This window comes from Alosa alosa, chromosome 8 (assembly GCF_017589495.1).
Source record: "Alosa alosa isolate M-15738 ecotype Scorff River chromosome 8, AALO_Geno_1.1, whole genome shotgun sequence".
Lineage (NCBI taxonomy): Eukaryota > Metazoa > Chordata > Actinopteri > Clupeiformes > Clupeidae > Alosa > Alosa alosa.
The window spans coordinates 17237004-17262003 of NC_063196.1; the positions used below are offsets into that span (position 1 = coordinate 17237004).

At 44.5% G+C, this 25000-nt stretch overlaps 1 protein-coding gene across 2 annotated transcripts in view; it reads right to left on the minus strand.

The window, feature by feature from the left end:
* The window catches only part of rcan2 (regulator of calcineurin 2), a 78840-nt gene that overhangs the window by 10998 nt on the left and 42842 nt on the right, over positions 1-25000 (minus strand). The window contains exons 1-3 of one of the 2 annotated variants that reach the window (XM_048250114.1): positions 23518-23926; positions 9419-9592; positions 4837-5008 (exon numbers count right to left, since the gene is read on the minus strand). In XM_048250114.1, coding sequence (XP_048106071.1) covers positions 4837-5008; positions 9419-9592; positions 23518-23604 — 433 coding nt within the window. In that variant the 5' untranslated portion in view covers positions 23605-23926. Of the gene's footprint in view, positions 1-4836; positions 5009-9418; positions 9593-23517; positions 23927-25000 lie in introns of those variants that run through there. The other variant, XM_048250113.1, reaches the window with a different exon arrangement.

Genomic DNA, 25000 nt, shown 5'->3' on the forward strand with positions numbered 1-25000 from the left:
TCAGACTCTAAAGTGTTCTAGAGCCTTCTTTCCAGCCTCAGACTCTAAAGTGTTCTAGAGCCTTCTTTCCAGCCTCAGACTCTAAAGTGTTCTTTTCACCTTCACCCCCTTTCCCTTCATGTGTGAGAGATTAAACAACAACTAAAGAGGGAATTTAAAAGGGGTACAATATTAAACACAGTCCACGATGTCTCTTCACCCCTGCACTTCAGCGCTCAAACAAAGTGTCTTCTAACCACGCTAAGGAGTACTGAAATAGCACGGGTGAGGGTTTAAAAATACCACTTTAAAAACGGTAATAGCACTTAGGAAGAATGTTGTTTCTCTTTTTTAAACTTCCCGGAGGAGACGGTCTGTTTCTGATTAGAGGGCTCGATAACGCAGATGAGCGGTAAACTCTCGTGAAAATTCCGACATTCTTCCACTTTTTTTTTTTTTTTTCAGCTTCCTTTCTCTCCACCCGGTTTCTCTTGAAACACTTACAAGTGTTTCGTAGAGCCATTAGCTAACAAACCTCAGGAGATAAAATATAGACCTATACATAAACTCCAGATAACAGCCAGTACATTACCAGCCATTTCCTATTACAAACAGTTTAAGGTGCATTATGGTGTGGTTGCCAAAAGTGGTTCCATAACATGGGAGGGAGAAACTGTAAAACTACTTCTGGGGCTCATGGTCTGCTGTGCAGCAATAAAGTAAGGGAGAAACTTCAGACCTAACTGGCAAAGACGTGTCATGTTAGAAAAACCTCTAATCCCACCAGACCCTTATGGAAAATGGGTGTTAAATGCTATTTATTTCAGGGGGAAGTGGTGACTTATATCCTCAACCAACCAGTGAGCAGTGGAAAGGTTTGTACCACACTGTACATCAGAATAGTGAAGATCTATAGGCTTATGTATGGATGTATGTGGTATGGAATATCAACACCCATGTAAAGAAAAAAACAAAAAATACAAAAATATATATTAAGGTTTATTTCTACGAATTCCCTTCAACACAGACTACTGAAGCTGTGAAAGGGACACGAGGAAGAGACCGGAGCATCAGTTCTCCTGACCGCTGTCCAACACACAGTAGGATTAGTGCAGTACTCTCCTCCAAACTCCAACCCCACACTGGATACTCCACAGTGCCTCTTGTACCAAGACAGTGAGAGAGAGAGGAGAGAGGGGGAAGCAGAGAGGTAGAGAGAGGAAAGTGAGAGAGAAGAAAGGGTGGGAGAGAGACGGTGGCCATATGTCATTCAGCAGGGCGCTCTCGTGGGATTTACAGGTAGAGATGCCACTGGCGGTGCTGTGCTGTGGTATGTGGGGAGGGCGCTTGGGCTCCAAAATGCCAGGCCCTGTTGCATAATTCAAATCTTCCTGTACATAATCCACAGAGCCTTTCAGGTCCCCGGTGCTATTAATAGTGCCAACAGACAGAGCCTTGACATTCAATACTCCCAGCAGAGCTTTCCTGGATTGACCTGTTTTGTGATGCGGTGGTGGAGTGTGTGTGTGTGTGGGGGGACTGAGATACGAACTGTCTACACACACACACACACACACAGTAATACACTCACACCCACAACACAGCGTAACATTTGTGAGCACACACACCACACACACACACACACACACACACATACCACACACACACACCCACTGCTGCTCCATCAATGACTCTCTGGCGACACTTTCGCATTGCGGTGTAACTGTGGCAACCACCAGCTTGTGCTAAAATAAGCCCAAGATGAGCTGAACATGGCGAACAGCTGCTGAGAATGGGGGGTGAAGGGAAGTGATGCGATCGCCGCAGGAAGCAGATGGACCAAAGCCTCATGATGTAATCACAGCAAATCTAAGCACTTTCTGAGAAAGCTTGATTTCTGAGTAAAATACTGCAAAACGCTAAGTTAATCACCACTAGTGAGCGTGTGGGTGGCTGTATTTAGGTGTGTACTTGTGTGTGTGTGAGTGTGTGTATGTGTGTGTGTGGACATGAGACAGACTGTACCACTGATACACTGCTCTCGTTCCCTAATGCCACTGACACAATAGAGGTGAGCCGATTCAAAGTGCAACGGCGTGAGCAACTGGCACACATTTCCGCCGCAATAAATGATTACATAAAGCAGATGGGGAGGCTGACAGCCGTATCCTGCCGACGGCAGCAAATGGTCACGGAGCTCTGACTCTCTCTCTCCACACACACACACACACACCTCGCGCCTTACCTCCACTGTTTATTGGAGACAGCACCAACTAAACGGACACCGTGTTGACATTCCACTTGGGCGAACAAGTCCAGGGGACACAGCCATGGCCACTTGTGCCGTTGCTTTGGAATAATACATAGCTGAGCCGTGCGCTAATACCAGGCTAACGCACAACAACGCTCTCTTTTATTGAGATGAAGGGCCTCGGCTGTCGTTGATGTCTCCCTTTTGGTCTGAGCGGTTATTTCTATCCGGTTACTTCCATCGGACACAGTTGGGGGGCCCACGCAGAACAGAGAGCGGCTTGTTGTGTGTGTGGGCACTGGGTACAAACACAGACCCCTCAAGAGGATTTATCCATTCACCACGTGTACTGGGTGGGTGTGTAATGAGTACTGTCAATGGTGTGAGGGTAGGGTTTATATACTGCTTAAAAACAAGCCTACTGCCGGAGTCTTAAAACAGGACTCTCTTTAGGTCTGCTCTACCAGACTTGTCTGAACTCTAATTATCTGTTAGCCACTATAATGTATTCAGGTCATTATAAAGGTGTTTTAAGCCAGTTAAAGATAGGATATCTCCTTACTCATGACCATCAAAGCAAAAAACGTCACAATTATGAGATTAACTTGTGTCCCAGTGTGCGCACACAACTAGTGGTTTTTGGAAAGGCAAAGTCAGCAGTTACTGTTTTTTTAGTGATAGGATGGGCACAGATTTAAGAGAAGCCTGGCAAAAAAGAGGGGGGCAATTCCGAGCAAAACTGTCACATCCATAACGGCAACACAATGCCATAGTATTTAGTTGCCATTATGGACGTGGCGGTTTTGCGTGGAATTGCCCAGGGACAGCCAAGATATTTTTATCCTTTGCTAAAACCTACATAATTTAGGTCAATGACGATGATGTGGTATAAATAAAAGATATTCATTCAGGTTTTTTGTTTGTATTAGGTAAACAAGAGGCCTGTGTAACAAATGAGCTCTATCCCCAGATGTGCTCTCAGACCAACGCACACAGGAAATTGTTGTGGAGCCACAGACAACAAAGAAGACCTGCAGTCAGAAGACGGATCCTCAGGCTCTCGCTGGGCTTGTGCCAAAACAAAGGCAGATGCTTCAAAGAGTGTCAGTTTCTGGGAAGCAATAATGTGCAAGTCCCCACTTTAAGCTTTACATAAGACCACGGGGTTGGTTGGATTGGATGGAGACAGCGGATTCCAGCACTGAAAACGCACACACAGAGAGACGACAGAGTATACAGTCTCGTCTTGGATGGGGGAAAATGAGAAACGGTCATCTGAAACAGCCTAGAAAAGAGCAGGCGCATCGATGTGTGGGCCTTCTATTTTCAAAACTCAACTGTGTGATGCTGTGTTTTCCTCTCCTGTCTAATATAAGCACGGACTAGTTCCAGCTCCTGCCCCCGTCTTCCACTCCTCCACACCGTCTTCCCATAATAACGTCTAAACGGGAAAATGAGGGGGGGTTTGGCGGCTATAAAAAGGTGACCTGACCGAAAGGTCTTATCTCTTCTGTGGAATGACAATCCATCTCCCCGAGGAGCAGGGACCGTTCTTGTTTGTGTGTGTGTGTGTGTGTGTGTGTGTGTGTGTGTGTGTGTGTGTGTGTGTGCAGGCATATCTGCATAAGTGAGTGTATTTGTTTGTTTGTGTTGGGTTTCGTATGTGTCAGTGTGTGATTGTGTGTGTGTTTTTGGTTGTGTGTGTGTGTGTTTGTGTGTGCGTGTGTGCATGTGTTTGTGCTTGTGTGTATGTACAAACCTGTATGGTCCACAGCCCACCAACCCACTTCTTCAATCTAAGAACCAAGAACATCTGAGTGAATGCAGACAGGACCCTGTCATGGGCACTTGTGTCACACTCACTCTGTCACACACACACATCTGAAGGTCAATCAGGTGAGAGCGCCGGCTGTCGGAAAGGAGTGGCCTGACGTCACCCTCTGCACAGCAGGAAAAGGGCGACGCAATCGGAGCTGATTAAATGTCCGCTCTGAACACTTCAAGCGGTGAGGTCATCGTGTCAGTCATTGTGCGGTGAAGGTTGAGGACATCTAACACCTGGTCTGAGAGTTTAGTTTCTGATTGGTGGGGGTTGGGGTGCTGATGCCTTGGGAGATGACACAATCACTGAGCTCTGAACAGGACTACATGCCACTGGTTTAAATAGCTGAGCTATAAACAGTGGGAACCATGATAGGATCATGGAATATGGAAACATAAAGATTGGATATTATTTTGTGGTGAATGTTTCTTTTATTAAAGATTCAAGTATGTGTGTATGTGTATCGGTATATGCATGTCTATCAGTATATGTGTATGTGTATTTGTGTGTGTGTGTGTGTGTGTGTGTGTGTGTGTGTGTGTGTGTGTGTGTGTGTGTGTGTGTGTGTGTGTGTGTGTGTGTGTGTGTGTGTAAATTATTGAATTTCCCCTTGGGTATCAATAAAGTATCTATCTATCTATCTATCTATCTATCTATCTATCTATCTATCTATCTATCTAAATTATGTGTTTGAATTTCTGAGTGTGAGAGAATGTAGATGTGTGTGAGAGTGTGAGTGTGTGTGTATAAGCGTAAGCGTGAGTGTGTATGTGTGTGTTCTCACCTGGGCCCAGTTTGGCGACGGCGTACAGGAGGTCGTAGTTGATGACAGGGGTGGTCTCGTCAATCTGTTGCCAGCCAATGGGAGGTGAGCCGGGCGGGGAGATGAGGAACTGCTTGGAGGGCTGGGGCGGAGCCAAGTGAAGGTTGTCACCGTCGGAGGAGGGGTTCTGGACCTAACAGGAAGTACACATCATCGCTATGGCATCAACCTGGTACATTATTGATCATGTGATAACAATTACATAATTCATTTCAGAATATAACATGATCATTTGACAAAAGCAATGGATTTATTCATTCTTCTGAAAGAAGAAGCTAATTTAAAACAAATTTAGTATAAAAATGTAGAAATGTGTAATTATTTGGCAAACCTCAAAACTCTGAAATTAGACCAGTGTGTTCTCTGCAGGTTTTAGTTTGCATTCTAAGCTGACAGTACAGTCAACACAGAGCAACTGCTTCTAGTTATCTTCTCCAGACACCCATTTGTGTTGCTCACAAAGCTGTACATTGTTGAAATAGAATTATGTAAATGTAATTTATGTGAATCAACAAATAACACATCACATTTCCATGGCTGGGAAAATGAGACCACAGCCAGGCCCATTCAGCTGGAACCTCCTGGTCTAACGGCTCATTTCATCAAACTAGCCCTACTATAGTAGGGCCCTTCAGTGCTGTGGTGGTTTGGGAGTAGTTCAATTCTGGTGAGGGGACAACTTCTTTTTTTTGTCAACAAAGGGTTTGAGAAAATGTCCAGGCTATAGAGACCCTTTATCTTCACAATGCTTTGCATCCACTTTTTCTGGATTTTTGTGTGACATAAGAAGAAAAACAATCATGAAAGTCACAGGGTTAATGAACATAGAACTAAATAGTGTCAATCCTGGGTGGCCGCTGGGATTAATGTGAATTCATCTGTCACTACCTTCCACTTGATCATTCACCATGAGTCTGAGGATGAAGACCAAACCAAGTGGCCTATACAAATGTAACCCCTAAAAAGTGGCCAACTGTTGCACAATGTGTCTGTAAAATACATGTTGAACACTCCATGATGTCTCTTTCAGGACCCCAGGGAGACTAGCGACCCTTTTTTGGGGAAGCTAATGGGGATCCTAATAAAGAATAAAGAACGACTGTATCCTAGTAGACTACTGTCCGCACTGTCCAGTGTCCTGACACTAGTGGAGATCAGTTCCATCAGAGCAGTGGACCGTGTCTGATGGAGCTGCCAGGTCTCCTCTATGAGATGCTCCTGGAGGTGCTGGGGACGAGGGCTCACTGTTCCCCCCACTACAGTAACCCACAATCCCCTGCACTCCCTGCTGTACACTGCTGGAGTCATGTTGGGTGAGGACTGTGGGAGGCCTGTGGCTTTGATGACGTGCTCACGGCTGGACCAGAACAGACAGGACCAGAGCAGCACGGAGCAGAGAGAGAGTGAGAGAGAAAGAGAGAGAGAGAAAGAGGGAGTGAGAGACAAAGAGAGAGAGAGAGAGAAAGAGAGAGAGCGAGACAAAGAGAGAGAAAAAAAGAAAGAGAGAGAGAGAGAGAGCTGCCCCCAGCCTTCCATCCCTGCCCCAGATCCTCCATCTCTTCCATTCACAAAGCCTCAAGCCTGCACCCTCCACTTCCTTTGTTCTTGTGTTCTCTCTCTCTCTCTCTCTCTCTCTCTCTCTGAGAGAGTGCCCTGATCCCTTTAAGCAGTGTGCAAAACAAATTCATGTCCTCATCTCTCTCAATTCAATTCAATTGTTTTGTATCGCCAAAGCATACATGTAGTATACAGTAGTAGTATGTAAAGAAAGAAAACAAAACATCATACATCATATATTACTGCAACGGCAGTGTATATGTGTGTGTGTGATGGTGTGGATTGGAGTGCATGTAAGTGTGTGTGTGTGTGTGTATGTGTGTGTGGCTATGTGTGCGTGTGTGTGTCAGTGTATGTGTGTGTGTATGTGTGTTTGACTTTCCTGAGTGCTTCACTGATGAAGTGCCTTACTCTTTCAATGGCAAGCATCTATATATCTTATATCTAAGAGATATGCGACTCTTGCGCTCTGTCGTTCCTCTCCTAATAATAATCTTAGACTTGGCTCCTTAAAGTTTTGAAGGTCGGGGTGCATTTCTCTGAATTTAGGAAAGTATCTCTTTTCATTGGCAGCATTCAGCCAAAAAGTGAAGGTCTGTTTCTATGGCACCTTGGTTGCAGTTGCCAGCCTCTCTGTTGCCTGTCTCCTCTGGGCAGCCATGTTTGCATTTGTCTGCCCTTCTCAACAGCCAGACTGTGATTGCTTAGTACCTGGTCAAGGTTTTTCTCTGTCTGGTATCACGGACTGTGGATAGGTTGTCTGCCACAGTGTACTCTCTCCTTTTTGTTGTTTCAGTCCATGATGATAAGGAATTTTGAATTTTCTCCATTTATAATTTGGTTAGGCCAAATTGTTTGAGAAAGGGTGGCAAGGTCCTGAGGCTGACTATTCGTTGTATTAGTTGTAATATTATTTTCTGGAAAGTCAGGGCCCTGGTCTGACGGAACTTGTGCAGGACATTTAGGTTATGGTCTCACTCTCGCCATCTTTTATCAACATCAATCCCTCTCTCTTTTCTCTCTCCCTCTTTCTTTCAGCATCTAACCATCTCTCCAGAGTCGCTAGGCCTCATGCAATGCCGAGCTGTGGTTAATCCGTCTTCCAGGGCTGAGGTAGTGAGCTAGTGACCCCCACTCCTCCTCCATCCATTCTCATAGTGGGGGGCACAACAAATATGTGATTAGAATGTTCGCAATCCAAGAGTTCCGTATTATGATGCGACAATTACCCTCAGAGATTTTCCCCATAGACTGTATAAAGAACACTGAAACTATAGATCGTTTGTGTAGAATTTCTAGAAGGAACCAGGAAACTAATCCACTCCTCAACAGGTTAAACAAGACTGTTGTGACCGTACGCCACATTTTGTTCTCTCCAACTCTATCTGCTTTATCTGTTTCTCTTTTTTTGCTTATCTCATTTGTCCTCTTTCCTTTTCCCCAATTCCTCTGGCTCTGTCAACAACACCCCAACACACACACACACACATTCCCATTCCCACTCTTACACGTTGTCTCTGTGGGGAAGAGATGCTGGCAATGGTCCAGTGTTTTGCCTCTCTGATTTTGCCCTTGTGTGACATTGCGCTTCACACGTAGGAAGAAGATTGATGATGGGGCCTGATGGTAACGTTCCTCTATTGTCTTGCTGTTCTTTGTAGTGTGTGTCTGGTGTTCTTGGTGGTGTGCTTGGTGTTCTTTTCGGTGCGTCAGAGTGCACTCTAACCATCAAAGGACTGGGTGATATCGGTTGTTTTTGTTGCTAGGGTTGGGTGTTATTTTTTCATTTTTCTCCAGATCTATTGCGTACGAGAGACAGAAAAAAAAGAGAGAGAAATGTGTGTGTGTGTGTGTGTGTGTGTGTGTTTGTGCGTGTGTTTGTGTGTGTAAATCAAATGTCAAACTAAAGACGAAAGTGTGTGTGTCTGAGCTTGTGTCTGTGCTTGTGTGCATATGCTTGACTCAGTCTCACAGTCTATCTATATGTGTCTGGACAGTCACCATGGAGAGAGAAACATTCTGTTCTTCTGCCTTCCACACCCTTCCCCTTGTGACATCGCCACAGACATCAGGATTTTAGATCCCTCACACACACACACCCAGAGTTTTGGATGTAGTAGTGAAGTGCTCTGAATAAAGTCCTAAAGGGAATCCACATTGTAATAATAATTCGGTAGGTACATTTTCTGTTATCTTTGTATAATTAACTGTTTGATTGGCGGATTCTCTGTAAAATTCACTGTCAAGAGATCTTTTACTCAAGCACTGACAGGAAAAGGGACTTTTATTTTGTTGTGTGACAAGCACACTTGTGGGGAGGAAGCAGGAAGTGAAGTATAGCTTACCTGTGAGGCAAAGGAGCAGGATTGTTGAATCTACTAAAAAGGCTGCTGGATACCTGTTTGGGGCCTGTTGCCAGAAGAATATTCCTGTCCTTCTTGCTATTTTTGGATTCATTTTGTATTTTTGATTCTTGATTTTGTTTTGTGACTTGTATGGATATATGTTCCGTTTTGTTGGGGAGACTTGATATTATTTTAACTAAAAATGAGAATCGCAACCTACTTTTCCTACTATTTATTATTCCACCTATCACACCTACAGTGTCTCATACTGATGGTTAAGACTTGAACATATTAGAGAACCCATTTGTTACCCTTATTAGTACTGAACACTGAGACTGGAGATTAGAGGGCTTGAGACAGGGGGTCTTTCTTTCATTCTCTCCCATCCTTCCCTCTCTTTGCCCCCCCCCTCTCTCTCTCCCCCTCTCTTTCTCTCTCTACATGTCATGAGGCAACCAAAGTTATAACCACTTATGGCTATTTGCCTGCCATTACTGTATCCACCTCTTCTTATGTCTTCTAGTGTTCCAGTTTCTTCTAGTGCTACAGAAAGTTCTTCAAAAAGAATGAACTACTCAAAAGGTAGTTCCTGCAGCAGAAAGGATACACTGTGTGTGTTCAGAGGGCCAGCTGTGTCTCACCTGGGCGAAGTAGAGCTTGAGCTTCTTGCCCCTGAATGGCGTTTCATGGAGCTCTATTCTGGCGCTGGCCGCTGCTTTGGGGTTGCTGAAGTTGATGCGCACGCGCCGGAAACTCTTGAACAGCTGGAAGGTGGCAAGCTCGTCGTACGCCAAGAACAGGACCTCGAACATCTCCTGTGATGGACAGAGAAGAGGGAGGGGGGTGGGGTTGTGGTTTGTGACTCAAGACTTGGATAGATGGATAGATTTCCACACATATTTTGAGTGGCCTGAAATCCTAGGAGACAATCTGTAGCAACAGGCCAAGAACAGTATGACAAAAATAATGAAACGATAGCTTGGTAACAAAGGTAAAACACACTGAGTAAACTGGTATATTTCAGTTTACTGGAATATTCATTCTGGCTCTATTACCTACAGCTGACCAGTCATGGCAGAAGCAATCCCATGACACACCCCAACCCCTTATCCCCATGTTAATGCTCAGGAAAGAACATAAGATGGGAAAAATCTCTTTCAACCTCCATCGGATTGGCCAGCTGCCAAAACACAACGTTCAAATATATCATTTTCGGTCATGGGAACTTTGTGTAAAATAATAGTAATAAGCTTCGGCGGGCATTTGATATACTACCCTCTCTGTCTTATTACAGTCTGGTGCCGTGGAGTCATTTCCTTCAATAAACATGCCGTGATACCATCTTGCGAGTGAGATATTATCCGGTAGGGAGATGTCCACACTATTGTATGCTTATGGGACACTCCGCTCTGGCCTTGCAGACTGGGACTATGGAGCTCACAGAGGGAGGTCAGAACACGGGAGTGCGTATCAGACCTCAAGCCCATCATTCATTTCCTGCATGACTGAGGAAACAGTGAAAGGTGTCTTATCTTCAACTCACACACACACACACCCATACACCCTCTCTCTCTCACACATACACACACATAATACAATCCAGAAAACACACAAATATAAATGTATGTGCATGCAATTCTATTCAGATTATTGTTCAGCTCACTTCTTTGAACATTTCCTTGAACAGGGAAACTGTTCAAACAGACTAATTTCACCAGAGAATTACACTTTTATTGAGCGCTGCAAAAGTCTCACTGAGGCCTAGCTCAGAGATGAGGTGATAATTTGATAATGAGATTTTCAACTGAATGACCTCCTGATAGCGAGCAGCTCCATTGTGGACACATAATCCTCTTAACAATTACTCATATCCGAGCTGATCTACCTACCTACACACACACACATCTACCTACCTACCAATGCATCTCTTCCCAATTTCATTATTTAATGTCTGATGTGATTTGTAAATTAAATTTATGCCGCTGACTCGGATCTTTGAATGTGCGTGTACACGCTTGTGTTACACAAATCACTTGTCATTACCAAATGAAAAAGACCATCTGGAGGAGTGATGAAGAAATCCGATACACTTTAAACTGATTAGACTCTCTTTTGTAAACACAAGATGCGTGGGATGCGTCGGAATTAACTGTGGGGTTTTTTTCTCTCTCTCTCCAACTTGGTTTTAAAAAGGGAATACTGATGAATTGTAAAGGTTTTGGCAGGTAAACGTTTGTGTAAACACAGCTATAGCTGAAAGCACAAAGTTACTTAGAAATGGCAAAGTTTAATCAGGTTATTGCTGACATGTGAGCACAATGGGCCCAGAGACGTCATAGGATTGTCAGGCTGCTAAAAATAGAACCCTCCGCCATTCTTGTGTAATCTGAAGAAAGTTCTGGAATGAGTAGCGGATTATGGAAGAACAGCTCAAACAAAACCAGGAATGCAAAATAAGTAGATAAGATCCTGTCATAACAAGGCTGTGTCTGATGGACAAATCCATTCCTGGCTGACGTGCACCTACTGTACGCTTTACCTCAAAAGTCCACTGACCCATTTATGGAGACAAAAGAGCTTTGGCACAAGGAGGGCTGCAAGTGGTTTTTGAAGCATCTACGATGCTTCTAAGCATAGTCGAATTCCACTGAGACTGACGACTCTTTTTCGAGCAAAAGGTTTCAACGTCCGAACAGAGAGAAGCCTTGTACTTTGTTCAGGAACTAAAAGAACAAATGCATCCTGCTGTACGGGATCTATCTCACCTGCACCTGTCTTCCTACAACAGACTCAACTCCGTGACCTTAGCCTTTGGGCCACGCTCCACCAAGGCTAAAAAGCACTGGAACAAAAGGTTCCTGTCAGCACTGTTCTTTTAGATGAATGGGATCCATTCCCTGTGGAGCTGGCGGCTTTGACACCTCTGCACAGAGAATGTGCTCACTGGCCCCAAAATACAGACACAGATTTGCACATCTGAGCTGTCCTGGAATGACAGGTAAATGATTTAATCTACTGCCATGCACCCTGCTGCTGTAGTGATTCCACGCGAGTGCATACACACACACACACACACACACACAGATTTAAGCTGATGTGGTAGTGTGTGTTCAAATGACAACCTTTGCTAGCATGCACATGTCACCCCCACACACCCCTGACTCTCTGCTGCACTTGTGTGGGAGCTGTGTGTTCAGGTGACAGCCCCGGCTCTGGAGCATGACTCAGCAGTTTTTGACCTCAGTGAAATGACTTTGATGGGCACTGAGTTAAACTCCTATCAACTCACCCCCGTGCACACAAACACACATACACACACAAACAAACACACACACACACACACACACACTTCCCCTTGGTTCAAGGAGCCTCAGAAATTTGGGGCCACATCACATCCTGAATGAGAGCACTAAAAGTGGAAAAGTGTCCAAATGACTTTTGGGAGAGTCCCCATCGGTTTAAACACCCTGTTCCTCATCCAGTTGCAGTTATCGATCGCTTGTCCACTGTGTCCAAAGTCTGATAAAGTCACTGATCATTAATCCAGTAAATCACTAATAAGTCAATGTTTGCTCATTTAGATATTCTAAACGTATGAATGTAATACAGTTTACTATACCTATTCTAGGCTAAGATACAGTACTTCTACAATGCAAGATAATGAATGACTCTATTTCTCATCCTAAACTGCTAGTCCAGATGGTAGCAAAGTCCAGATGATGGATTACAGTAGCTATGGGACTAGAAAATGCTGTATTAATCAGAGATGGAAGTCACAGGATATCAAGACAGGGTGCTGAAAGTGTCAAACATTAAATCTGACAAAGAAATCAATAACAGATCCTCAATAAGAGCAGCCTTTGGTTGGCAAGAATCAAACAAGGTGCTGTTATCTTATGTTGATTCCATCACCATGGGTTACAGAATGGAAGAAAATGAAGGCTCCCTTTTTTCAATTTGCCTTCTCATTCCTTCTCACTCGTTCTCTCTCATTCCCTTTCTTCCTCCTCTCTTCCTTCCAATCTCTCTGGTCTATCTCTTTTTCCACCACTTCCTCCATCTCGCTCTCTTCTTGCGGGTCATTTGAGAATTGTCTATTTTTGTGGAGAACATGGATTGCATTCCTCTACAAATATGGACAGTTTGATCGACGCAAGAATAAAGAGATGGTGGATGGGAGCAGAATAAGTTTCTAAAAATATTCCTCTCTCTCTCTCTCTCTCTGAAGACCCAGTGAATGCCTTCCACTGAGTTAGGTAAATAGCTGAATTCATTAGGACCCAAATTATGCACAGTGTGTGAGTGAGAGGAGGCTAAAAAAAGGTTACTGTGAATCAGAAATGCACACAAGCACAAACACACACACCTCAAATAGACACATAGAGTTGTGTCTGCATAGCTTGCGTGCATAAATGTACACTTACTTGCCTGCATACTGTACATGCAATAGGGCTGCACGATTTGGGAAAAATATCTAATTGAGATTGTTCTGACTGACACTGCCATTGCAATTTAATAAGTGATATCACTTTTGAAAAGTGAAGCTTCAGTTCAGTATTCCAAATGTTGCTTTAAATTGGACCACTTCTGATTGGTGGGTGCATGTGAAGTAGAATACTCCTATTAGGTGAGCTCTCATTATCTGTCACACGAGGATGACATGAATACAAAATTCATAGATATGACTAACTAAATTAGGGCTGTCAAAATGACTTCGATTAATTAATTTAAGAAAAAATAACTGATAAAAAAAAAATAATGCAGATTAATCGATTCTGTATGACCTTTGACCCCGAGCCGTTGTAGTCAGTAACCATTAGACTGTAAAATGAAGGAGAGAGAAGAAAATGTGCTGCCTAGATCATTGATTGGAACATTTTGTTTTCAAAAACAGCTTGATGGTGTTGATAAAAATAAAGTGTTGATTAAAAAAAAGTCCTCTGCAATGTATGTGATAAAAAGAACTTCTTCCCCAAGGCACTTTTGAATTGATTTCCTCAGCATATTAAGTCATATCATAGATTATGGCCATTATTAAAATAATAATAAAAGAGTTTTTGAACTTTAATGTCACTAATGCTGATTATTCAATGATTCATTTGAATTTAAATATTTAAAATACTTTCACAGCAAAAATCATATATGCGATTAATTTAGATTAATTAATCACAGAGTATGTAATTAATTTTTTTTTAATCGATTGACAGCCCTAAACTAAATATGATTAACCACTGGGACAGAGCTGTGAGCTGCACTAATAATTACAGCTTTTGCGATTGGCTAACTGCATTAGTTTAAAATTGATTAATTATGCAGCCACACCCATACACTGTCACACACAAACATAAATCAAACTCTATAAAGAGCACAACCCCTCCACCACCATTCCACTCTCTCCATGATACTCTCACAACATGGACCCCACCCCACACACACACACATTTTTAGACTCTTATCACAGTCACTACTAGGGGACAGAGGTTTGTAGCCAAGGGACCTCATAGCGCCCCCTTATGTAACTGTTTGGCATATAGTTTTACCCACACACATCAAAGTTGTTAGGCATGTGGAGCACCAAGACGAACAACTTTCATATTTACACTACACTGCAAAAGCCATGTCCAATAAGAAGTGAGGTATTTGGGATCCATGAAACCATGTCACCAATCAGTCATTTCAGACCTATAATATTGTGACAAACCTCCAACACATACACTGAAAATCAATACTGTTGTATATACTGTATATACATAATATATGTTTATATATGTTGTATATAATATTATTATATACAACATATGTACACGTCCAAGGGGAGCTTGATTAGATGTGGAGCCTGGCTGGGTCTGAGTCACCTCACCTGTCCTGTGTGTGCTGCTCCTCTCCTTTATTTCCTGCACTGTAATTGTGCGGATGTGTTGGCACCACAAAAACACGAGCAGACACTCCAACTTCAGACATCGATCGCCTGAGTCACCTCACCTCCATATTTGTTTCCACTGTAAAACCTGTCAGGGGCACTGAGTGCTGGGGGATGGGTGTCTGGAGTTGGCTGGAGGCTCATCAAACAGCCCTGTTGTAGTTTTTAAATTATCTGAATACAATTGAATTGAACTAAATGAAATTTAACTTAATTGAATCAAATTGAAATAACTGAATGGGAATGAACTGACAGATTTGTGATTTTAGATAGAACTGACCAACAAACATTGGACCAAACTAAATTAAACTGAACTGTATTAACTGAATTTTTGAAAGTGAGGCATAGTTCAGAGGATGGATCTATGGACTGGACTGTTCCTCCAGCTCATGTTATTGTTAATGTGACGTGTTTAAAGAGTAGGGTGGCGAGCCAGAACATGGTGATTTGGCAGGCGGGAGGGTGTCGTGGTATGCACATTTTTAAGCCTTTCTCCAGGCTTGTTTTGTCTGCTGCTAGAAGCTGAGGACATGGAAAACTTGTGCTGTATCGACACAGAGAGTGTTTCACCACTGTCTGACAGAAAGAGAGAGAGAGGGGGGGGGGATGGATGGAGAATAGAGATGGAAGAAAGTCTATGTGAGTGTGTGTGTGCACACCTCAGTATTTGTGTCTATTTGTGTGTGTGTCCTAAGGGGCAGCCGTGGCCTACTGGTTAGCGCTTTGGACTTGTAGCTGCAGGGTTGCCGGTTCGAACCCCGACCAGTAGGCCACGGCTGAAGTGCCCTTGAGCAAGGCACCTAACCCCTCACTGCTACCCGAGCGCCGCTGTAGGCAGCTCACTGCGCCGGGATTAGTGTGTGCTTCACCTCACTGTGTGTTCACTGTGTGCTGAGTGTGTTTCACTAATTCACGGATTGGGATAAATGCAGAGGCCAAATTTCCCTCACGGGATCAAAAGAGTATATATATACTTATATACTTAATGTCAGTGTGTTCACATCAACTGTCCAGATGTTACTATTGACAGGACTGAGGTCGGATATATTGCTGGATCCCATTGCCTTCCACAGTGTTCATCGCTGCAGCACATTGGGGCTGTTGTGAATAATGTATTCAATAGCAATAGCCTACAGGCTGGACCTGAAGAACTGTCCATCAAATAGCCCTCCCAAGGAATAAACACAACAAGAGAGGAATAAACACAACAAGGAATAAACACAACAAGAGAGGAGCTCCAGCTCCAAAGTCCAGCTCAAATGGACCACAGAGCACAAAGGCTGCCCTGTGCGGGACTGCTGGAACATTCCTCCAGGTCCGAGCTTGCCTGCTGACTCTCTGCCGCCCCTCAGTATTCTCTTCCTGCTGACCAGGACGGATGACATGCATTAATGAAAAACAGCTCCTTTTCTGCCCTCGCTTTTTTTTGCCTTGTTTTCTTTTTCTTTGGTGGACATTCCTGTCGCTACACACAGCTGTGTCTCGTGTGCGAGGGGTTTTATGTAGGACCTGGAGGTGGAGAAAGCTGTGGAAGACATGAAATATTCCTAAATGGTCCCAGAAATGGTCCCAGACACACACACACATACACACACACACGAGCACACACAGACACACACCTCCTCTAAAGGGAAACAAAAACGCCCCTAAATTAATTTGCTGGTGACCTTTTGCGGCAAGTGTGTTATCAGTGTTCTGCAGAGAGGGGCAGAAAGTGATTGGTGGAAACAGTTGGTTCTCTAATGGAACCTCTCATTAGGCGCCAGGCTCCGAGTGGGAACAGTTGGTTCTCTAATGGAACCTCTCATTAGGCGCCAGGCTCCGAGTGGGAACAGTTGGTTCTGTAATGGAACCTCTCATTAGGCGCCAGGCTCCGAGCTCGCAAATCACACACTCACAGCAGACAGGCTCAGGGAGGCTGAGTGGGGAGGAGAGGACTATATATGAGGAATGCTCCCAAATTCTCCAGCTCTTTTCATTTTGCACTCTTTCACTCCTATTTTTTTTTTTGCTCTCTTGTTCAGCTCTCTTGGTATGTTGGTTTGCTCGAAAACATATTTGTGTGAGCGAGGGGTGGATGAAAAGAACAAGAAGCAGGACTGAGAGAGGCACGCACACACACACAGCCTTAGATATACAGAGGGGAATAAAGAGAGGGAGCGAGTGGGAGGGAGGGAGAAGTGAGAGGGCATAGCAGAGAGAGGGGGGTAGAAGAAAAAAAAAGAAAGAAAGAAAGAAAGAAAGAAAGAGATGACAGAGAGAGAAAGGAAACGGGGAGAGGAGGGTGGGAAAGAAGGGAGACAAAAAGAAAGAAAGAGAGAGAGAGAGAGAGTGGGAGAAAAGGGAGACAGACAGAATGCCCACTCTCTCCCCACGGGAGGAGGTCATGACTCTCTGTGTGTCTCCATTGTGAGGTGTTTACACTGCCCCCTCAGTAACCCTGCAGGAATCTCAGAGTCGCGCGGCGTGATGGCGTAACCCCTCTCTCACAGGCCATCGCTCACCCACCGTGGAATGTGCCGAGATGGCCGTTCTTCAGCTCCTCTCGTCCCCTGTCAGAGACGTCCAAACAACATTTTTCTCCACGGAGATGCCCAGGTCATGTTGGAGTGGGCAGCTCACGGTCTCACCTGGCTCCGCAGGTATTTACAGAAAACAGGACATAATACAGCCTTTGAGAGATAATGTTTTTTAGCTGGAAGGAAAAAGAAGGAACCTTCAAAACTACTGCTATAAATAAAAAGAATGAATGAATCTTAAAAGCTTGTCTGACTAGGAAGATTTTCACTAGAACCATTTTGTTTTCTCCAAAGAAGTTTAATAAACACATTTTCATCCTTGCAGCAACAGACCGTTAAAAGCTAGCAAAGGATTCCATGTGAATCTTTAGAAGAGTTCCTACAAAGACCCATGTGTTGTAAATCCACTCCAAATGAATCCGTTATGGGGCACGAACCGCTTTTTAAAAGTGCTTCAATTAAGTGGCCTGTTGCAGGACAGGAGGCTGGAGAGAGGCAGCATCCACATCAGCCTTCACCTGGTGGTTGTGTTGCGGTCTTCAGGGCTATTAAACGCGAAGCTGGGGCGGGGGCCGAATGCTCGGCCTGCTATTAAACCGTGTTCCCGGCTTTACGTGCGCTCATTACGGGAATAAATCACTTCAAAATCGCAATGAAGCCCAGCGCTTTTTCTTATCTTCTACTGTCTCTATTGTACGGTGGAGTTTTGTTATATGTATATACTTATATGTACCCTTTCTGCTGTAAGTGCATGTTGTGTGTGATGTCTGTATGCTACTGATACCTTGAATTTCCCCTTGGGGATCAATAAAGTATCTATTTACCGGTATCTAAAAACATGCTGTGAATAGTAGGGTGATCTGAAAGTAGGGGGGCTCTTTTTGCACACATCCGTATCCCCCCTCCTCAAAACAACAACAACATCAACAAAAAATGCTAGTTAATGAGCTAGTGCGGTTACAGGAACATAAAATGAGCAGGGTTCACCGGCATGGCAGCACTTTAACTCTAAGTGGCCAGATCTGGAGCGTTTCAAAACATTGCCATTTTAGGATTGCCATGCAACAGGGGCCCAAATGGTCACTTTGGGTCAAATTAAAGGAAAGAAAAACAAAAGATGGTGTGCGTTGGGGTGAAAAAAAGAGAAAAAAAAGACTGAATAAAGCTGTTTGTTTTTGCTTAAAGACAGAGGGACTAGCGTCATGTGTATATAGTATGTCCAGTATGTGTGTGTGGATGTGGAGGATGGCTTCAGTAATGCATTAAAGTGTCCTAAGGTTCACTGCAAACGTGAGGCCCAAACTCCAACATGTGTCCTGCGTGACCTGGAAGTGTTAACAGAGAAGCAAATAATAGGTCTGTGACCTTTGGAAGTGCTACTAAGATTGACCTCTTTCTCTGTGTGTCTGTCTGATGTTGCTGTAGATTATTTTCCTACACAGTACATGATAAAGGTTAATGGTATCGCGTACTGAAAAGCATTTCGCTTTATATGTTTTTTAATATATTTATTTTAAGAGACATTTCCTCTTTCATTACTCACTAACATTTACTCACTGAAGGCAATACACAAGGGGTAACAACAAGGGAATTTGCTGGGTTTCAAAAACCATGGAGGAGTGAAGGAGGAGTGTGTGTGTGTGTGTGTGTGTGTGTGTGTGTGTGTGTGTGTGTGTGTGTGTGTGTGCACATTTAGTATGAGCATGGTGGGGAAAAGTGGTCCAAGGTGTTCTGTTTTTCCAGCGCCTTCCTTTGAGGGTGCAGAAGTATGCATATGGGTATTTAAGTAATTACATGCATCTACAAGCCAAACCTGTGCGTGCATGTGTGTGTGTGTGTGTGTGTGTGTGTGTGTGCATTGCTATGCATTTGTTAGTGAGTCCTTTTATGTGTATGCTTGGGCAGGCTACGTTTGTTTTTGATTGTCTTTGTGTGTGTATGCTTGTGTATCTGTGTGTGTGTATGCTTGTGTGCTTGTGCATCTGTGTGTGTGTGTGTGTGTGTGTGCCCCCGCTGGGTAGGGAAAAACTGTAGCAGGAGATGGAGAGTAGCAGGGTTGAGCAGGGAGCAGCAACCCAAGGCGACGCTCACCTTCGCACTAATCCGCCAGTGAATGTCAAATTTAACTGCAGCTTCGCTCACTTGGGCTTTAATTAAACACAGACCCCCATCCACAACAACAGCAGATAGATTAGCTCAAAAGCAGGGGATACAGCAGAACAGGACCATCTTTATGCATGTAAACAGGAGAAGGAGAACGATGGAAAGACACACACACACACACACACACACACACACACACACACACACACACACACACACACACAATGCTGCTGCATTATGCATGACATTTATTTGTCTTTTAAATACCAACTCTTTATTCAATTAGATTAGGATTAGATTATGATTTACTTTGCCAATAAAGCTCATTTGAATGAAACTGAATTGAATCAGAAAGGAAGAGAGAGAGAAAATAAAAAAAGAGTGAGAGAGAGAGTAAGATGGACAGACACAGATAGATAGATAGATAGATAGATCAGAGAAGAAAGACAGCAAAGAGGACATCCAGAAACAGACTCAGAGGAGGAGAGAGGCTAAAGAGAAAAACAGAGAGAGCGAGTAAAACCCGAGATGTCTCTAATTCGTCTGAAGCAGATCCAAGCTGTCGGTGATGTCAAACAGGCCCGCCTGAATTTGACCTCTGACCCTTCTCCCTGCGGAGCCTCTCTCGGAGTTCAGAGCTCCTGTAAGGAACCCACATGACCCCCCCCCTCGCATACAGGAAGTCTGAAATAAGCAGCTGAGGGCTCGGGGTGAGTGATCTTATCTCCGCTCAGTCATCCTCTCATAAGGCACATTTTCCATCCCGCGGAGAGAGAGAGAGAGAGAGATGGAGAGAGAGAGAGGAGGGGGGGAGGAAGGCAAGAAACTAAAGAGGTATGACTGCTGTTGTTTTTACTGAAGTTGCTTCTTTAAGAATAGTTACATTATGCATTTGGCAAGCATCCCCAACAACCCTACTGCCAGAAGTTTGGCTGACTTTTGTAGCAGTGTCTGAGCCCTAACGGCTAAACCTCCTAACCTTGTTCCTAGTTGGTTCAGAGCAAACAAATGAACAACAACAACATCATCATCAATAAAACTATCAAAAATAGTCATCTGTGAAGCCGTTGGCCTAGGGCTTTGACTTTAAAGGTGCAGTCAGCGATCGTACGATTTCAAGCCCATAACATTTTTTGTCACATTTTTTGTCACATTCAGTAATCATCTCCTCACGACCCGCTAGGTGCCCATTCTGTGACTACACTGTAAAAAACTAAATCTCTGTAGGCCTCCAAAAAAGGACCGTTTGGTCCTTGGTTGAAATATAATGTACGTTGTTTTGGACAAAAGCGTCTTCTAATAAATTGAAATATGAACATAAACATAAACGAAAGCGACTTCCTGCACAATCGCTGACCTCACCTTTAATGTCAATGGGTTTAATCCTGCGCATCAGAACTGTGTTTTACAAGCGAGACCTCTCTGTCCGGCTCTCCTGCTTAATCCTTCCTCACTAGCCGGGCACTTTGAATTATGTAATGCCATTCCATGGTAATTATACAGCAATTACCCCTGTAATGATAGTGCGCTTGCAGGGCTCGTTAAGAGGCGTTCAAAATACTGTTCCCCCTGCTGTCTCTCCCTCCCCATCCCAGATGGCAGGAGCGGGACGCGCACACGGAAACATTTCTTAGCACGCTAGCCTCCCAACGTTAGCATCACATAACGTCACGTGGCGCGAGAGCACACACATGGAAGGTACTCTGATGAGTATAAGTATAGTATAAGTATATATACTCTTGATGAAGTGTGGTCCCCTCAATTATTTAGAAGAGAGAACACAAGGGCCAGGACACAGTGTTTTGACAAAGACCAGCGAAGCGAGGGAGAGGCCAAGTCCAAGAATTCCAAAGTCCAAGAATTGGAATAGTGGAGAGAGCGACTTGCTTTCGGACCCAGAGAGAGGGAGAGGACAGGCTGTCCGAGCATCCCTTTTCACAATATGGAGAAGCTTATAAAGAGGCTGATCTTGACCAAGCTGATGTCCATGCAGTGCACAGAATACAGTGGAAACAAGGAACTTCAGGAAAACATGGCTGCCAGGAGAGAAATGAGTGTGTGTGTCCCAGGGGTGAGAGAAAGGTACACAGGCTTCTTTGATGTGAACATGTTCAAAGACAGATGATAAAAAACACTTTTACACACAGTTGTACACACACACACACACACACACACAGACTCCAGATTTCCACTTGATTCATGGGTGTGTCATCTACACTTAAGAGACGGAGCATCCTTGAAGTCTGTGAAACAGCTGACACATTCAAATAAATATCGCAGTGGATTCAGGCCGCTGTCTGTTTTCCGTGGCTTTGCAGATGGATCTAATAGCGCAGGTCAGGATAGAGGTGCTGATGAACTGCATCTGCCGCCGCCTGGCCTGCACTGCCCCCAGAACAGCCACCCAAATCATCAGGCAGGCCCATGACCAGCCATTTTGCACAGGACCCAGAAGGACCCTTATGCATATTTTTACTTCTCTTCCTCTTGGGCCTCCCCCTTGCTCTCTCTCTCTCTCTCTCTCTCTCTCTCTCTCTCTCCCCCTGATACTCCTGTCTGGCCAGGCTAACATGTGGGGTTGTTGGCTTTCGCCGCTTGCCGTGTTCAGTGGCCAGAGGCCTTAGTCAACCTGCCCCCATCACTTTGGTGAGTGAGCGGTCAGTGTGAAAGGAACGGGCAGGAAGAAAGTACATGGAATGCTGGCTGTCTCTGTCGGTGTCCACGTCCATGTCGAGCTCGCGGTGGAGGTGCTTTTTCCTGACTCAATGGAGCAGGTAATGCAGAGAAGCCGGCCAGGTTGGGATGGCCAGCCAACTTCCTGCCTGTTTCCGCCGAACCCGCTCATCCACCCCTGGGAGATAGTGAAGATTAACCGTCTAGGAAACTCCCAGGCTTTCCAACAGCAAGGAGGTGAAGGTAGAGATTAAATATTTATCCCAATTACCTAACCAAGACTGAGGAACCAAAACAAAACACAACTAAACAAAAACAGAGAAGATTTAAAATGGGGACTGAACATCCACAGGCAGAAGTTTGTATCCAAGTGTATATTTTGAGTCGTGTGTGTGCGTTTTACTGCACATGTTAAGTGTGTGTGTGTGTGTATGTGTGTGTGTGTTTGTGTGTGTGTGTGCATGAGTGTGTTTCGCGTGTGTGTGTGTGTGTGTGTGTGTGTGTTTGTGGTTTCTGTTGCGGGTGAGAGATGAAAGTGATGCAGAGGGGAATTTTTATGAATGGAAAAGAGCTGGGTAGGGGTGTGTGTGTGTGGGGGGGATGTTGGAGGGGGGGGGTTGGAGGATGGGTTGCGTGATGTGGAGCGATTCACAAAAGCGAGGCTGGCTGGTTGGTTGGCGCACGGGCACTGAGGCAGACACCACCGTGGTCCTCCTCCTCTGCGCCAATGCAGAGCTGGCGCACTTGAGAGCACAGCACACATGCATAACCCCCAACACACACACACACACACACACGCACACGCATGGCATGCACCCGATTTTACCTATGGTCAAACGCGCAACACAGCACTGTGTACACTACCCACTACAGGAGAGTACCACACGGCAGTGTTTACATTATATAAGATGTGATGAGTATGCATTCCACATGAACACACACACTAAAGGCAATGCATATCTTTCACATCTATACCGGCAGTTTCATACAGAAACATTTGAAGCTACAAAATATATTTTCCGAAGCAATGGCACACTCATAAGCACACAGACAAGTGCTATGCTGTCATGTAGCTCGTGCCTCATAAAACAAGTCATGAGTTTGTGCTAAGATATGACTAATGGCACTGTTACTACTTGCTACGTATGTCAAAGTTCCAAATAGCATAGGTAGAGAAACTACCTCTGTACTTCCATCATCCTGAAATATCTCGCAGAGAGACCAAGAAAAACTTTGAAACTTTGACTCTATTCAATGTCAACACCCCTGTAAACTGTGTGACTGTTAATACAGCAAGTTGCGCTAAATTCAGGACATGACACACTGAGAACATGGTGCTCGCTCACAGCCCTTAAACCACAACTGCATAAATCAATTCAACAAAGCTGTCAAAGGATTTCTCCTGAGTTTAAACTCACACGGTGATCATGATACAAACAGACCTGGACAAGAGAGTTTGCTGCTCTCTCAACACCAACATGACAACACACACATACACACACCTGCCTGGTTTCAGTCTGCCTACCTTGACCTCCTGGTTGGTGAAGACTTCCACATCCACCATACAGGCAATGAGCGTGGACGCGTCACAGTCCATGCTACGGGACGGCATCTTTCACCAGGACCGATGTGAGCTCGTCACAACCTCAACAACTAGTGTGTGCCTAGTATACTGTGTATACGTGCGTGGTTGTGTCTGCGTGCCTGCTAGCTTACAGTTTAAATGTGTGACCAAGTAGTGTGTGTGTTTGTTTGGTTAGCCTGAAGAGCACAGCACACGCTCTCCTTTTTCCTCCCCCTGCTAGTACTCTGATCCTCTACTCTAGCGAGGCAGAGCGACAGAGAGAGAGAGCCGACGATTGAGGGAGAAAACGAGGGAAGGGAGGGGAGGGAGAAAGAGAGCAGAGTCTTGGCTGCTCCTCTCCCTCTCACACTCTCTCTTGCACACAGGCGTGGACAGACGCACGCACACACACACATACACATATTTATACACACACACATCCATATACACACAAGCTTGCCTTTTAAATGACATCACAGCCTCACTCAATCAAATAACCAGAGCTGTTTCTTTTTCACTTATTTCTTTTCCAGCCACCCCCCCACCTCACCTCCCTCTCTAACTCTCCTTTTCATCTCTGTTTTGATGTGTGTGTGTGTGTGTGTGTGTGTGTGTGTGTGTGTGTTGGAGGTTTGGTTGTAATGCAGCGGAGCAAACAGAAAATGATGATGTGCCGAAGCTGGTTGTAGTCAGTGCAGAACAGACAGGCTTTTCTGTGGTGCATGACTCATTCCTGCAGATCTCAAAGCCTTTTACACACACACACACACACACACACACACACACACACACACACACACACACACACAATCTACATTCTTCCATCAACAAGGAGAGACAGACATGCAGCCATTTCTGTTTCTTGTTTCAACCTTGTCACCGTGAGAATGTTCTAGAACTTCTGAACGAGTCTGCAAGATGAGGATATGCAGGGGCACATGCTCTCTCTGGACTGGCCGACCTTGCACCAAAAAACCTTCTGTGTGGGGCGTACGGGACCTCTGCTGCTGCAATGAACACAACAATGTGCCTTTCTTTGTCTTATCACAAGATCTTTAATTGCCAGATGGTTATAGTAAGACGTGAGAATAAGCTATGTGAAATTTCTTCACTGACTTATATTTGAAAATGTTAAGTTGAAATGTTAATTGCAAATACAGTATTAGCTTCAGTTTGATTAAATTCAGTTTTAGAGATTACTTTTTAGCCAACCCCTTATCTTACTTGTTACAGGGAGCCCTATTCGGAAAGTCTGACTTAGTCCTATCAGCAGGTCCATCTATTCCTGATTACCTGATTCAGCTGCTATTACAGGGTTGCTTGTGTTGTGTGGACAACATGCTCTTTGTTGGCCTCAATAAAGCGCTGAGGTGGAGCGGCTATTGGCGTGTAAGTAGAAGCAGATCCCAGTGATGTCCCTGCTGCTGCCTCTACCACTGCAGCA